Consider the following 12515-nt stretch of genomic DNA (forward strand, 5'->3'; position numbering starts at 1 on the left):
CATCTCGTGCGGTTGCAGGGGAAAGTGCCCGGGGTTGGGGTGGTTTGGGTAGGAAGGGACGAGTGGACCAGGGAGTTACGGAGGGAACGGTTTCTGCGGAATGCAGAGAGGGGAGGGGATGGGAAGATATGGCCAGTGGTGGGGTCCCGTTGTAGGTGACGGAAATGTTGGTGGATGATATGTTGGATCCGCTGGCTGGTGGGGTGGAAGGTGAGAACGAGGGGGATTCTGTCCTTGTTGTGAGTGGGGGGAGGGGAAGCAAGAGCGGAGCTGCGGGATGTAGAAGAGACCCTAATGAGAGCCTCATCTATAATGGAGGAGGGGAAGCCCCGTTTCCTGAAGACAATAGTCTGCTTTCCTGTTCTTGCCACCAAAGTGGATAACCTCACATTTATCCACATTTTACTGCATCTGCCATGCATTTGTCCACTCACCTAACCTATCCAAGTCACGTTGCAGCCTCCTAGCATCCTTCTCACAGCTAACACTGCCCCCCAGCTTCGTGTCATCCGCAAACTTGGAGATGTTGCATTCAATTCCCTCGTCCAAATCATTAATATATATTGTAAATAGCAGGGGGCCCAGCACTGAGCCTTGCGATACCCCACTAGCCACTGCCTGCCATTCTGAAAAGGACCCGTTTACTCCTACTCTTTGCTTCCTGTCTGCCAGCCAGTTCTCTATCCACATCAATACTGAACCCACAATACCGTGTGTTTTAAGTTTGCATACTAATCTCTTATGTGGGACCTTGTCGAAAGCCTTCTGGAAGTCCAGATATAACACATCCACTGGTTCTCCCTTATCCACTCCACACCTGGAGTATTTTACATCCTCGAAAAATTCTATAAGATTCGTCAGACATGATTTACCTTTCATAAATCCATGCTGACTTTGTCCAATGATTTCACCACTTTCCAAATGTGCTGCTATCCCATCTTTAATAACTGACTCTAGCATTTCCCCCACTACCGATGTTAGACTAACTGGTCTGTAATTCCCCGTTTTCTCTCTCCCTCCCTTTTTGAAAAGTGGGGTTACATTAGCTACCCTCCAATCCTCAGGAACTACTCCAGAATCTAAAGAGTTTTGAAAAATTATCACTAATGCATCCACTATTTCTGGGGCTACCTCCTTAAGCACTCTGGGATGCAGCCTATCTGGACCTGGTGATTTATCGGCCTTTAATCCGTTCAATTTACCTAACACCACTTCCCGACTAACCTGGATTTCACTCAGTTCCTCCATCTCATTTGACCCCCGGTCCCCTGCTATTTCCGGCAGATTATTTATGTCTTCCTTAGTGAAGACAGAACCAAAGTAGTTATTCAATTGGTCTGCCATGTCTTTGTTCCCCATGATCAATTCACCTGTTTCTGACTACAAGGGACCTACATTTGTTTTAACTAATCTTTTTCTCTTCACATATCTATAAAAGGTTTTGCAGTCAGTTTTTATGTTCCTTGCCAGTTTTCTTTCATAATCTATTTTCCCTTTCCTAATTAAGCCCTTTGTCCTCCTCTGCTGGACTTTGAATTTCTCCCAGTCCTCTGGTAGGCTGCTTTTTCTTGCTAATTTGTACACTTCATCTTTTGTTTTGATACTATCCCTAATCTCCCTTGTTAGCCACGGATGCACTACCTTCCCTGATTTATTCTTTTGCCAAGCTGGGATGAACAATTGTTGTAGTTCATCCATGCGGTCTTTAAATGTCTTCCACTGCATATCCACCGTCAACCCTTTAAGAATCAATTGCCAGTGTATCTTGGCCAATTCACGTCTCATGCCCTCAAAGTTACCTTTCTTTAAGTTCAGAACCGTTGTTTCTGAATTAACTAAGTCACTCTCCATCCTAATGAAGAACTCAACCATATGGTCACTCTTGCCCAAGGGGCCACGCACATCAAGACTGCTAACTAACCCTTCCTCATTACTCAATACCCAGTCTAGAATAGCATGCTTTCTCGTTGGTTCCTCTACATGTTGGTTTAGAAAACTATCCCGCATACATTCCAAGAAATCTTCTTCCTCAGCACCTCTGCCAATTTGATTCACCCAATCTATATGTAGATTGAAGTCACCCATTATAGCTGTTTTACCTTTGTTGCACGCATTTCTAATTTCCTGTTTGATGCCATCCCCAACTCTACTACTACTGTTAGGTGGCCTGTACACAACTCCCACTAGCGTTTTCTGCCCCTTAGTGTTTCGCAGCTCTACCCATATCGATTCCACATCCTCCAAGCTAATGTCCTTCCTTTCTATTGCGTTAATCTCCTCGCTAACCAGCAACGCTACCCCACCTCCTTTTCCTTTCTGTCTATCCCTCCTTGTCCCTGCTCCCATCCAGCAGGAGGTACAGAAGCTTGAAAGCGCACACTACCAGATTCAGGAACAGCTTCTTCCTCGCCATTATCAGGCTTCTGAACAGCCCTTACATCGGCAAGGGTACTGACCGATTCACCTCTACCCCATTGAGGGATTGGATTTTGGAAGCTTGACATCAGTCTGAAGAAGGGTCTCGACCCGAAACGTCACCCATTCCTTCTCTTCCGAGATGCTGCCTGGCCCGCTGAGTTACTCCAGCATTTTGTGTCTACCTTGAATTTTAGAAAGCTGGTTTAAGGAAATTATGTGCTACAATACGCTACAAAGCTGAGAACTATATTCTGCACTCTATCTTCCTTCTTTGCTCTATCTATTATACTTGAGTTTGAACTGATATGCATGGTGTATCTGATCTGTTTGGATAGCATACAGAACTAGTTTTTCACTATACTTCGGTACATGTGCTATAATAAACCTGAGCCTAAGATTGCACTGTGCATCCTCCCTTGAGTAGGAAGACCATGTAACATTCTAGATGTAGTTTCACTAGAGCTCTATGTAATTGCATTGAGCCATCTCACCTCGTGCACTATAATCCTATTGTACTCTTGCAGGAAAGGTTAATATACCCTTTGTCTTCCTAATTGCATTCTGTACTTACAATATGGTAACATTCACTGTGGGCAACTTCAGTCTTTAAAACCTTTCCGCTTGCCATTACTTCACAGGGAGTGGGAGTGATTGATCTTGACGCAAACCAAAAAAGAGATTTTCCGACTGTATTTTCAGTTTAATTAGTCATTTATTGAAGTAGTAATACAAACAGGTCTGTATCTCTCCAAGCTTTTCAATACTCGTCGCAGGTCTGGTAAGAACTGTATCTCGCCATACTCCCTGTGTCTGATCCCACCCGTCTCCGCATCTCCAGATATACTCCTTAATTCTGGCTCCTCACAGTCCATTATGCCCATATATGTAATCATCTCACGACAGCCCCAAGTGTCCAAAAAGAATACAGCACGATGCAAAATAATATAATATGCTAAAATAGCTACCACAAACACACATGGCTCCTACATTCACTATTTCGTGTACAAGGGTAACCAGGCCCCCTTGAAAAACATTTACATCTATTGGTATTAACAAAAACCTCTACCCTTTATTTTTTTCCACCAAAATGGATGACTTAATGACCCCTGTTCTGGGATTAATTTGCCCGTTCACTTAAGCTGTCTATATCCCCATGAAGCCTTGCTGCATCCTCCTCTCAGCATGCTCTGCACCATAGTTTTATTTCATTGTTCACAAGTTATGGGAGTAGAATTAGGCCATTCGGCCCATCGATTCTACTCCATCATTCAATGCGCCATTCATCTATGGCATTGGCACTTAGTGGTAGAGAGGGTGAAGAGATTGGGCGAGCACTTTATCTAGTACCGTTCAATATTAGTACATACTAGACCAAGTGGACCCGTTGGGCCCAAACCCCTCCTGCATTGGTGCAGCATCCTTTTAGATTTAAACTTTAAAATATAACACTGATTTCAATGAAACTTCTTCCATTAGCACCAAAGAGACGACGGTGAGTAAGGTGGGCCTAGAATTGTCGCGCTATCGTGTACTGCTTTGGCTGTAGTTCAGGAACAAACAAACAAACGATAGTTTTAGTATATAGATTATACTTTTGTGCGTTAACTTGCTGTATTGCATTGTTAGCATCTGTACTGGTGTCAACGTCAGACTTGTAATTGCTAAACGTTTTAGCTGAATGCACTCTCTCCAGTTGGAGATGAGGTATATAATTGTACTGCTCTGGTCAATCTAAAATGTCACACTCCCACCGTTGGTCTGTACTGAAACCCTGGTAACACGGATTAATTTGTTGACTTGGGAATTGCACATTATTTCCAGGTGAACGTCTTCTACTGGGAATGTTCCACTCACCGTTAAAAAAATTATCTTGCCCCAGGTACCCGAATATATCGTGTGAGATCCTGACAGCCGACGTGACTCAGGTTAACGACGCGTTGGGCGAGGACGAGTCGCTGCTCAGCCGCCTCTATGCCTTTCTGCAAAATGACAATGTTCTTAATCCGTTGTTGGCAAGCTTCTTCAGTAAAGTAATGGGCATCCTCATCAACAGGAAGAGTGAACAGGTAGGTCGCTGGATTTTCTTTCCAACATCTGAACGTTCCTCTCGCGTGCTGAAAGCTGCCGGGTTGGATGCACCACTGTTTGTATTTACTGAACGGCTTGTTTCTGTCCAAGATTTCATAGTTCACAAGTTATAGGATCTCTGGAGAGAATGAATGGGTGGCATTTCGGGTCGAGACCCTTCTTCAGCTCCGGGCCTGCTTCTGTGCTGTACAACTCTGTGATTCTTCTAATATCTAGTTGCAGACAGGAACTGGGAAAAGTCTCTGTGCTGTTTATATTGTTCAGTGCTTTGGGACAATGCCATTTCTCTTTTACGAAGTTTCAGTCGGACGTGCGTTTAAAGATGTGGCTGACGTTGGTGTTGCATTTGGCATGTTGTGTTTGACAATCATCCGGATAACTGACGTTGGAAAGGGGAATACATTGATCTAATCAATATCATGAATCTGGAATAGCAAGACTTAAATAATGCAAAGGTGATACTAGGAACTGCAGGTGCTGGTTTACAATAAAATACACAAAGTGCTGCAGTAACTCAGCGGGTCAGGCAACATCTTAGAAGAATGATTTCTTGAATCTGAAGAAGGGTCCCGATCCAAAATGTCACCCATCCATGTTCTCTAGAGTTGCTGCCTGACCCACTGACTTACTCCAACACTTTGCCTTTTTTCCAAATAATACTCATTTGTATTTTCCTGAATACAGAGTTTCTGCTTGTCAGTAAAAGCAATCAGGAGTGTGTGGTTACATTTTAACCCACCTGAAATGGTTAGCGCTGGTTTCAGCTTGTGCACTCTTATCTTTTGTCAGGTTACTTTTAAAATGCGATGGACGCATCCCTTAACTTGAAAGGATTGCACCAATGCGCGAAATGCCAAGACCTGGGAACAAAAACGCAAGGGCAGGTTCGGTGGGTCCGACAGCATCTTGCAGGGAATGGGCAGCCATTGCTTTGGGTCGGGACCCTTCTTAAGAAGTCTTAAGAAGGGTGTGGATCCAAAAAAGTGCCTATTCATTCCCTCCACAGATGCTGCTCGACCCGCCGAGTTCCTCCAGCACTTTGCGTTTTGCTCAAGACTCCAGCATCTGCAGTTGGTTGTGTCTACTGAAGAAAAATAGTCTGTTAATTGTTGTACTTTCTGATGGGGGGGTGCTGATTTTTTAAGGCGCATGTCATCCTATTACTGTACCAGACTAGTGCGTTGTTTCTGATGGAGACTTTTTCAAGAGAGGCACCAGAAAAAAAAGATTTTGAAGTAGTCTGTTCAGTTAAGTTTGCTTCTGGTTTTGTTTCTTGAGGGTTTTTCAGTTCATTGCTGGAAGTGAGTTGTGAACCTTTTGTAAAATGTGATCATTAAAATTCTTTTTACAGCTGCAGCAAACCACATCTATATCAGCATAGACACAAAATGCTGGAGTAACTTCCTTCTGACACACTCTATATCAGCATAATTTTAGTTTTTAGTTTTAGAGATACAGCGCGGAAGCAGGCCCTTCGGCCCACCAAGTCCGCGCCGACCAGCGGTCCCCACATATTAACACTATCCTTCGCACACTAGGGACAATTTTTACATTTACCAAGCCAAATTTACCTACAAACATGTCCATCTTTGGAGTGTGGGAGGAAACCGAAGATCTCGGAGAAAACCCATGCATGTCACGGGGAGAACGTACAAACTCTGTGCAGATGGCGCCCGTGGTCAGGATCGAACCCGGGTCTCTGGTGCTGTAAGGCAGCGACTCTACCGCTGCGTCACCCTGCCGCCCTGTTTAGAGCTTTAAGTTATGAGCTTTAGTAATGTTTAGAGCTTTAAGTTATCTCCAATTGTTATCCTTTGAAATCTAGTCTTAATATTTGTTTTTAATATTGAATGAAACAAAATCCGAAAAGCCAGACATGATTAGGTTCAAATCTGGGGACAATGCTGAAAATTGGATTGTGTAGCAAAAAAATGGGTGCTGCCCCCCCCCCCCCCCCCCCTGTTTTGGTTATTGCCTTCCTGGAAGTATAAATAATTTTGATGTATAAACCCTAACTAAAATTATAATGCAGTACCTTCTGTATTTTCTTCTACCTGACAGATAGTGGATTTTCTACAGAAGAAGGATGATTTTGTAGGCTTGCTGTTGAAACACATAGGGACTTCGGCCATTATGGACCTCCTACTCCGGCTTCTGACGTGTGTGGAGCAGCCCCATCTCAGGCAGGATGTTTTGAATGTAAGTTGAGTTGTTCAGGTATTTTATGCTGCCTTCACCCACCTCAAACAGCCTCCCACTGCTTTTGGGACCCAGCGCTCGCGAAGCACGTCTAGCCCGGGAAAAGATCAAACTTCGAAGTACGGTTTCTACTGAACGTGTGTCGCTTTTGCAGCATCTTAAGTCGAAGCATCGTAAGTCGAGAAGCATCTGTAAAATGCAGTGTGTGCTAGGCAGGCAAAATTAAAAAAATTGCAAACATGTGGGGAATGTTCAGCAGGTACGCTAAAACAAACAGACCTTTAAGATTTTGGGTTGCTGTCCTTCATTGCGACTGGAAATTGTAAGATGAAACGGGTGTTAAGCAGATACAGGACAGGGAAAAGGAGGGCAGAACAAAAGGCCAGGACTGTGCAAGGGTTCTCTCCACTCTTCACTCTTCTGTGCAACTTGAGTGTTCTTTTATTTCCAACTTTTCCTAATTCTGATTGAAGATTCAATGCTAAGTATTTTTCTCACCTCAGGTGCTGCCTGGTCTTGACTGTTTCCAGCATTTTCTGCTTGCTTAAGAGAGAGTAATTTTATGCTCTTCCCTTCTCCATCCCCCACTAGTTTTATTATTATAATAAACATTGACTAAAATTGTTTTTTTTAATTAATTGCATAATCCTAGCATCCCTGCTCCCTCTTTTGATAACGGAAGATTAATATTTTTGGAGCAGATCACAGTTGTGAAGGGACTTGGTGACACTCTGTGGAATTTTATGGGTATTTCAGAGAGTTAGCATGGGCGAATGGCCTCCTCTAATGCTTTAATACTCTAAGTAGAAGTTGCCAATGTGGAAAATGCACAGCTTGGTGCCCAGACTGCATCGCTGTGATTCCAGTTTTCCCATGGGCAGCCTGCAGGGGTGAATTCACTTTGACTCTGTGCCAAGAGCCGCATTTATTCTTCATCTCTAACCACTTCTGTGTTCCCACAGTGGCTAAACGAGGAGAAAATTATCCAGAGACTCATCGAGATGATCTACCATTCCAAAGATGAGGATGTAAGTGCCAGAGTCCCATAAAGTCCAGGAAATGTGCTGGACCAGCTAATAAGCTGACCAGCTAATTTGTTCAATTGACCTACCTCGTGTTGAGTTTCTGCTAAATTGCGCAGAGCCATTTCACTGATCAGCCCATTATCATGTCAATATTTTTGCAGGGAATCAGATCGCTGATGTATCACAATGTAATTGGCTTCCTGTTTGACTAGAAATTGATCGAGCACAGGGTGCAGTTTGTCTCAGAGACAACTGGCATTCACCCAAGGCTGAGGATGATCGTTAAACTAACTGTTAGCTCTGTAGATAACCCCCCCCCCCCCCACCCTTTTTTAAATAAAAAGTCTTTGCAAATTGTTCAAATTAAGCCGTCCTTATGCGTTTTCTATGCTTTTTGTCAATCTAAGTTTGTCTGAACATGCAAATCAGAAAAGATAAAAGCTAAAAATATTTAACAATAATTCTAAAATAAAGCCACCAGTGTGAAATTTTATAAAGGTAAAAAGTTCACATGCTCAATTCTCCTTACGGAAAGGAAGTGATTAAAATATTTTAGTGGCAGATATCGGTTTATTCTGCAGCATTAAGAATCCACACTTAAACATGCAGGGATTGGGCATAATTTAAAGCTTTTAAGCAGGTTATTGTTTAACTGAATGGAATGATGTTAGTTCTGGTGTCGTCTACTTTCAAACTACTGTGTACTATTTTTGAAAATCCCACACCCAATATCCATGCCCGCTGATGCAAGATTGTGACATGATTGAGGTGTGGCAGAATGCTACTTTCTTCTGACAAGCAGGATCAGATAGAGTGATACAGCGTGGAAACAGGCCCCTCGTTCGAACCTGCCCACATCGACCAATGTGTCCCATCTACACTAGTCCCACATACCTATGTTTGGCCCATGTCCCTCTAAACCTGTCCTATCCATGTGCCTGTCTAAATGTTTCTTAAACATTGCCTCAACTACCTCCTCCTCCGACAGCCCGTTCGATACATCCACCACCATTTGTGTGAAAAAGTTACCTCTCGGGTTCCTATTTAATCTTTCCCCCCCCTCACATTAAACGTATGTTTCCGGTTCTCGATTCCCCTACTCTGGGCAAGAGACTCTGTGCATTGACCCGAACTATTCCCCTCATTAATTTGTGCACCTCTATAAGATCACCCCTCGTCCTCCTGCACTCCTAGGAATAGAGTTCTCGCCTGTTCAACCTCTCCCCATGGCTCAGGCCCTGGAGTCCTGGCAACCTCGGATATCTTCTCTGCGCACTTTCCAGTCTGAAATGGGCAGTGACTTCTTCACGTTGTGCAGTCTTAAGTTAAAGAAACACGAGGGAGTTGTATTCTGTTCAAAATGCTTTCTTGTGGTTGAGACAACAATGCGAGGTATAAACTGGCCTTTGCACTATGTACAAAAGATCCCATGGCATTATTTATTTTTAGAAGCTCCAGGACCTCTGCAAAGAAATGATTTAATATTTATAATGCTCTTCATAATCCTTAGACATCCGAAAGAGTTTTGAAGCCTGTAAAATAATTCTTGAGGTGTAATCCCTGTATAGCTGATGTCAAAACACACACACATTTGTGTGTCTGTATAAATTGAAGTATATTTTTTGTAATTCATGTATAGTCGATTAAAAAATATCTATACATATACATGTGTGTGTGTATATATATATATATATATACACACACGCACATGCACACACGTGTGTGGGTTTTATATATATATATATATAATATATGTGTGTGTGTATGATGTGTGTGTATATGGCTTGTGTGTGTATGATGTGTGTATGTATATAGTGTGTGTATGTATGATGTGTGTATGTATATAGCCTAATTCCTGTAATATTGAGAAATTAATATTTTCCAGAGCATTAGAACTAACTCTGATTTTTAAAATGACAACTTGGGATCAATTATGTCAAGAGTGTTTTATTGTCACATGTCCCAGGTCGAACATTGAAATTCTTGCTTGCAGCAGCATGTGTGCTGCAGAGTAAGTAGATGAGACCTCGTCCAAATCGGACGATAGGATCTCCACAATGCAGGCCACCCACAGTACTACAACAGTGTAACAATCTATATTTTTGTACTTATCACTGGAGTCCTAGGCAATATCTCTTTTTCTGGCAACATTACCAAACATGTTATTAAGTCATTATGATATTATTGTTTATGGGAGCTTGCTTTCCAGACCAGCTGCTGTGCTTCCGTCAGAACAGTGACACCATGGGCGTCCTTAATTAGATAGATAAGTGCTCCGCTTGTTAACGACATGAAGTTAAATGCTAGCCTTTACATTCTTTAATATGACTTTAACCAATTCAACACCAACAAAATTCAAGTGTTGAATTTGTATATTATCAGTCAGGAGACTTGCTTTTTGTAAAACGCTCTGATTAAATTAATCTTTTGCACAGATTTTCATGACTAAGGATGTGTTGCTGCATTGTCTATTTGTCAAGAAATATGTTTTCCACAAGATAACTGAGACCTGTCTGTGTTTTTGAATCCTGAAGTGCCCTGACTGGATATGCCCTTATTCTCTGTAGCTTCACTACCTCCAGCTAAATCTACTTCCCACCGTCCAGGCAAAATTGGGTATTCAACGTGAGTGTGGACGGTTTGTTCAGAGACCCCATACACCAACATCAAAGCAAATGTGGGGGCTTCATCTTGCCAGCATATGTGTATCTCTAGTCCTATATTCTGCATTGGCCCCTTTTTCATTTTGGAACAATTTTCTGAAGAAGGTCTCGACTCGAAATGTCACCTATTCCTTTTTCCCAGAGATGCTGCCTGACCCGCTCCAGCATTTTGTGTGTTATCTTCATATTTTCTTGATCCATTAATTCTGTAAATTGTGTCTCTTGATCGGTTTTGGGTCCCCCCCCCCCCCCCCCCCCCTTTCCATTATTCCACGCTCCAGGCAATGGCATCTGATTGGTTATGTCATCACCAGGAAGAGGGACAGGCAGGACGTGAGAGTGACAAAGGCCATGTGTGGTGGCGACTGCTGGACTGATCATCGCCTCATTGTGCCCAAACTCAAGCTTCGCATCGTGCCCATGAGAAGATCCCAATGTCAGAAGACTGCAAAGAGGCTCAACGTCTCCAAGCTGAAGAGCATCAAAGTTGCAGAAGAAATCTCCAGAGACCTTGATGGCAAGCTGGTGGACACACCCCATGATGACCAGGACAGCACTGACGAACAGTGGGTGGCCTTCAGAGATGCAGTCTACTCCACCGCCCTCGAACACCCCGGGCCAGCATCCCGCAGAAACCAGGACTGGTTCGACGAGAACCATGAAGACAATAGACAATAGACAATAGACAATAGGTGCAGGAGTAGGCCATTCAGCCCTTCGAGCCAGCACCGCCATTCAATGCGATCATGGCTGATCACTCTCAATCAGTACCCCGTTCCTGCCTTCTCCCCATACCCCCTCACTCCGCTATCCTTAAGAGCTCTATCCAGCTCTCTCTTGAAAGCATCCAACGAACTGGCCTCCACTGCCTTCTGAGGCAGAGAATTCCACACCTTCACCACTCTCTGACTGAAAAAGTTCTTCCTCATCTCCGTTCTAAATGGCCTACCCCTTATTCTTAAACTGTGGCCCCTTGTTCTGGACTCCCCCAACATTGGGAACATGTTTCCTGCCTCTAATGTGTCCAATCCCCTAATTATCTTATATGTTTCAATAAAATCCCCCCTCATCCTTCTAAATTCCAGTGTATACAAGCCCAATCGCTCCAGCCTTTCAACATACGACAGTCCCGCCATTCCGGGAATTAACCTAGTGAACCTACGCTGCACGCCCTCCATAGCAAGAATATCCTTCCTCAAATTTGGAGACCAAAACTGCACACAGTACTCCAGGTGCGGTCTCTCCAGGTGCGGTCTCACCAGGGCCCGGTACAACTGCAGAAGGACCTCTTTGCTCCTATACTCATCTCCTCTTGTTATGAAGGCCAACATGCCATTGGCTTTCTTCACTGCCTGCTGTACCTGCATGCTTCCTTTCATTGACTGATGCACTAGGACACCCAGATCTCGTTGAACTCCCCCTCCTCCTAACTTGACACCAGAGATACAGGCACTGCTATCAGAGAAACACCAACTGTTCAGAGCACACCAGAACGACCTCACGTCACAAGCGAAGAAAGATGCCTTTGCCAGCGCAAGACAAAAAATACTGAAGAAACTCCGTGAGATGCAGGACGCATGGTATAGCATGAAGGCCGATGAAATCCAGGGCTACGCAGACAGTCACGACACCAAGCGTTTCTACGACGCATTGAATGGACCCCTGGTGTGTATGGACCCCAGTCCTCTGGCTCCTCTCCCCTCCGCAGTGCAGACGGGACCCAGTGGCTGACAGAGAAGAAGCAGATTCTGGAGAGATGGGCTGAACATTTCAACCAGGTCCTCAATCGCCCTGCTATTATCAACGACGAGGCCATCACTCGCCTACCTCAGATGGAGATCAACCAGGACCTTGACAACCTCCCGACAGAAGAAGTCACAAAGGCCATCAAGCAACTTTCCTGTGGCAAAGCACCAGGATCAGATGCAATTCCTGCTGAAGTGTACAAAGCAGAAGGCCCTGTCATGATGCAGAAGCTGACTGAACTCCATGTGGAATGAAGGGAAAGTCCCACAACAGCTGAAAGATGCCAGCATAGTCCACATCTAAAAGAGGAAAGGCAACCGCCAGTCTTGCGACAATCATCGAGGCATCTCCCTCCTGTCCATAGCTGGGAAGATCT

At 44.0% G+C, this 12515-nt stretch overlaps 1 protein-coding gene across 1 annotated transcript in view; it reads left to right on the forward strand.

Annotated features, from left to right (window-relative positions):
* LOC144611596 (serine/threonine-protein phosphatase 6 regulatory subunit 3-like) overlaps positions 1-12515 on the forward strand; it is a 116740-nt gene that overhangs the window by 50236 nt on the left and 53989 nt on the right. Inside the window, exons 3-5 of the mRNA XM_078430792.1 lie at positions 4298-4484; positions 6568-6705; positions 7668-7733. Coding sequence (XP_078286918.1) covers positions 4298-4484; positions 6568-6705; positions 7668-7733 — 391 coding nt within the window. The remainder of the gene's footprint in view (positions 1-4297; positions 4485-6567; positions 6706-7667; positions 7734-12515) is intronic.

This window comes from Rhinoraja longicauda, chromosome 40, assembly GCF_053455715.1.
Source record: "Rhinoraja longicauda isolate Sanriku21f chromosome 40, sRhiLon1.1, whole genome shotgun sequence".
In the NCBI taxonomy this organism is placed as follows: Eukaryota; Metazoa; Chordata; class Chondrichthyes; order Rajiformes; family Arhynchobatidae; genus Rhinoraja; species Rhinoraja longicauda.